This window comes from Entamoeba histolytica, genomic scaffold (assembly GCF_000208925.1).
Source record: "Entamoeba histolytica HM-1:IMSS scf_1104750517969 genomic scaffold, whole genome shotgun sequence".
In the NCBI taxonomy this organism is placed as follows: domain Eukaryota; phylum Evosea; order Mastigamoebida; family Endamoebidae; genus Entamoeba; species Entamoeba histolytica.
The window spans coordinates 1-3,882 of record NW_001914988.1 but is presented as its reverse complement, the minus strand read 5'-3'; the positions used below and the strand labels follow the sequence as shown (position 1 = coordinate 3,882).

The window sequence follows — 3,882 nt, the reverse complement described above, 5'->3', positions numbered from 1 at the left end:
AAAATAATTCTATCTCTTTCTTTACATCTTTTTCTTTATAAAATGGAGTAGTAGTTAAAGATAAAACTCCTTGTTGATATTTTTTATTAACTTGTATTAAATTAATAGCATCTTTAATAGATGTAAGGTATTTAGTGATAGAAACAATACAGTTGTTTTCCATTGGTTTTAGATTTCTTTGACTAAAAGGGTATTTGATCTTTAACCACTGAATTGCCACCTCTTGATGTCGTGTTTTTTATAAACTTAATTTATTAATAATAAAATTAATTATATTTGTAATAATTTAATAAGAAAAACAAAAAAAGAAAAGAGTTGAAAGACTTATTTTTCATAATTATGCAACGTCAGGAAGAAAAAATTACTTCAACGGATGAACAACATCTTTGTAAACCTAAACTCTTAAAAAGAAATGAATTAAAGAAAGAAATAGACAATAAAAAAACATTAGTTAAACCTAAACGCTCAAGACCTCTTAAGCATGTTGTTGGAAGTCAAGAAGTCTTACCAACATTACATGTTATTAAAGGACTAAGTACTGTTCGATTCGTAACAGGAGAAAAGGTTATTTCAGGTGGAACAAAAGAACATGCAGATATACTAAAGAAATATTGTTTAATAGGACTCAATCAAATATTGAGGAGTATAAAAAAAGATGATGTTGCAGTTGTTCTTATTTTGAGATATAAACATATGAATAGTGAAACAACTGATAGTATTGATGTGTTAAGTGACGTATTAAAAACATGTTCAATTACTAAGTCATTTAAACTATATTATGACATTGTCTCTCAGTCAACAATTCGTTCTTTGTTTCAAATAAATTTTAATCCACGCATTATCGGAATTAAAAAGACTTATTTAGGTAATTCTTCATTAAAAGATTTATTGTCACAATGTGAATGTAATTGATTGTTTGCTTATTTGTATCTTTTAATTGTAATTTTTAATCAATTAAATTATGAAGGATTTAATAATGGAACGTTGGTATGTTGTTAAGTATTTAACAAGTTAATAAATATAAATCAATAATGTTAAATAAAAAATTCATTAGAAGTTTTAATGTTATTAAAGGGTGTAATGTTGAAAAATTTGAAACTTAATGAACTATTATTTGTGATAATTATTTAAAATAAAGAATGAAAGATATTTCAACTTTTCCTTAAAGAAAAATTAGAGTAGAAATTTAAAATGAATAAAACTTGTTTTAAATTATTTTTTTTCTTGGTTTATGAAGTTAAAGAGAATTGTTTGAAGGAAAATAAAGATTATGAAAAAGCTATATTTTTCCCAAATAAACATCTTTTAATAGAACAAAATTAGCACTTTTTCAAAATGTTGTTATGAAAAACAACATTATCATTTGTTAGAAAATAAAGGGAAGATTAATATCATATATAACTGCACATGATAGAACTTTTCATGAAATAAAAATCTCTTATTTACAAACTCTCATTTGTATTTTATTTTAAATAAAGTCTAAAATATTTTTGCTTCTATTTAAAACATAAAGAAAACAGGTGACAAGACATTGAATGGTAAAATGTTTTTATTAATTGTTAAGTTTTAATGGTAAAGATTACTTTTTTATTATTTTTTTTTTTTTTAGTTTAATTATAGCACATTTATAAACAAAAGTAATTGATTGTAGAACAGGAGAGGATATTATTTTGAAGACAAAATAGTTAATAGTTTAATTATAGATCAATTTATTAAAAAGTACTGAATTTTTAATTTTATATTGTAATTTATTATAATGATATTTTGTAAATATACTATTGGGACTGAAAGCTCTCTCTTTGTCAGTTGACTTATTTTATTATTTTCAAGATTATGAATCAAAAGGGATATGTGTGGTATTGAACTTGTGAAAAATGAAGTGTAGGCTCTAATATTAGAAGTTATAACTAAAACATTTCTATTTCATTGCACTTATATAAATATTCATTTAAATATACCAGTTTTCATTTCATAAAAGGATGTTAGATACTCTTGAGATTTCTCTTTGTTTGGTTAGTTCTTAGTTTAACTTCATAAAAAAAGCAATCATCTCAAAATAAGATTCGTATTGTAGGATCATTGTTTAGTGTTCTAATTAAAGGTATAATCCAAATTATAATGAAAAGAGTCATAACTTTCTTGAAACAGGTTTGATGGTTAAAAATTAGAAGACTAAATATTAATTCATATTTTTAGCAATCAACTTCTATTTTAAAAAAAAGACACGGAACAGTTTTAGATAATCTAGAATAAATTGAAAATAATTCTTTGATTAATAAATAAAAACTTATGTTGATGAATTTGATAAAAATAAAAAGAGCATCAAATAAAGAGCTATTGAAGTCAAGAACATTTTTTTTGTTTTATTCATTCTTTTTATATTTTTGAACCTAAGCAAACTTATTTCGAGTGAAAATGCTATGAAATTATTGGAAAGTCTCAACTCAACTTTTAAGTCTATATTAATTTGGAGCTTCATTGACTTTTCCTGGAATTTAAATGAACTACAATTACTATCAATTAATACAACATGTCCTCTTCTACCGAAAGCCTTTCCAATACTTCTGTTTCTAATGAAAATGGTTCTTTCCAATACACCCCTCATAAATCAATATTTAGACATTTTTCTGTACCAAACTTTATAGAATATCCATTTTCTGTTAATGATGATATGGAAATAGATGATGAAATAAAATCAATGGCAACGAAAAAAAAGCAAATAATTGAAAAAGAAGAGAATGAATGATATAAAAGAATAAAAAGAAAGTAAAAAGTTGGATATGATGAAGAAAGAATAAAAGTAGAAAGGAGAGAATATAAAAAGAAAGAAGATAAAGTGTAATAAAACAAAAGAGATGATAAAAGAAGAAAAGAATGAAAAAAATAAAGGATGCAAATTTTATTGAAACAAATAAAAAAAGTGCAAAATTTAATGATGCAAAATTTAATGATGCAAAATATTTAGCAACATTTTTATGGATGCAAAATATTTTGAAATAAAAATAAATCATCATTTGATATTATTATTATATTTGATAATAAATTATATTATATATTAAATACATCATATTTATTTATTATTTATCTTTCTTTTCTTTTTATTATTTCATATATTAAATTATTATTCATTCATTTATTATTTATATTTCATTTATTAAATAAAATGAAAATGAAATTGTAAAATATCAATTAAATATTCATGAATAATAATTTATTAATATTTAATAATTGAAATAATAAATAATAATGTAACAATAATGATATATTCAATATATTCTTTATTTGATTTGTTCAATATTAGATTATTTTATTTCATTATCATTTCATTATTTCATTATTTTATTTCATTTATTATTTCATATTCATTTATTATTTTTTTAAAATCAAATAAACAATAATATTGATATTCATTCATCATATTCATTTAATATAATAAATATACACAACATTTCAGAATAAATAATGAATAATTAACATTTAAAATATTGATTATATTTAATATTTTATTCAACATAAAATCAATAAAACATATAATTTGATAATACACAAATGAAATATTAAAGAAATATATAATACTAAAGAATTAATAAAAAAGAAATAAAAAGAATGAATAAATGAATATAAAATTGATAAATAATAGAAGAAAGAAATAGAAAAACAACGAAAAACAAATATATAAAATAATAAAAGTAAAAGTAGAGAATATAAGAAGAAGATAAAGAGTAATAAAAGAAAATGGATAATAAAGAAGAAAAGAAGAAATAAAAAGTGTATTTTTATTGTAAAAATTAGAAATATGAAATAAAAGTGTCTAATTTAATGATGTAAAATAATTAATAATGTTTTATTGAAAAAAAAAATATTTTATTCGTTTTTATGTTT

At 20.7% G+C, this 3,882-nt stretch overlaps 1 protein-coding gene across 1 annotated transcript; it reads left to right on the top strand.

Moving 5' to 3' along the window:
• Positions 1 to 339: 339 nt before the first annotated feature.
• Positions 340 to 912, top strand: EHI_111430 (uncharacterized protein; the record flags this gene model as incomplete). The annotated part of the gene is made up of 1 exon (XM_643968.1): positions 340 to 912. One exon carries the CDS (start codon positions 340 to 342, stop codon positions 910 to 912), a length of 573 nt encoding a protein of 190 aa, XP_649060.1.
• Between the last annotated feature and the right edge of the window lie 2,970 nt (positions 913 to 3,882).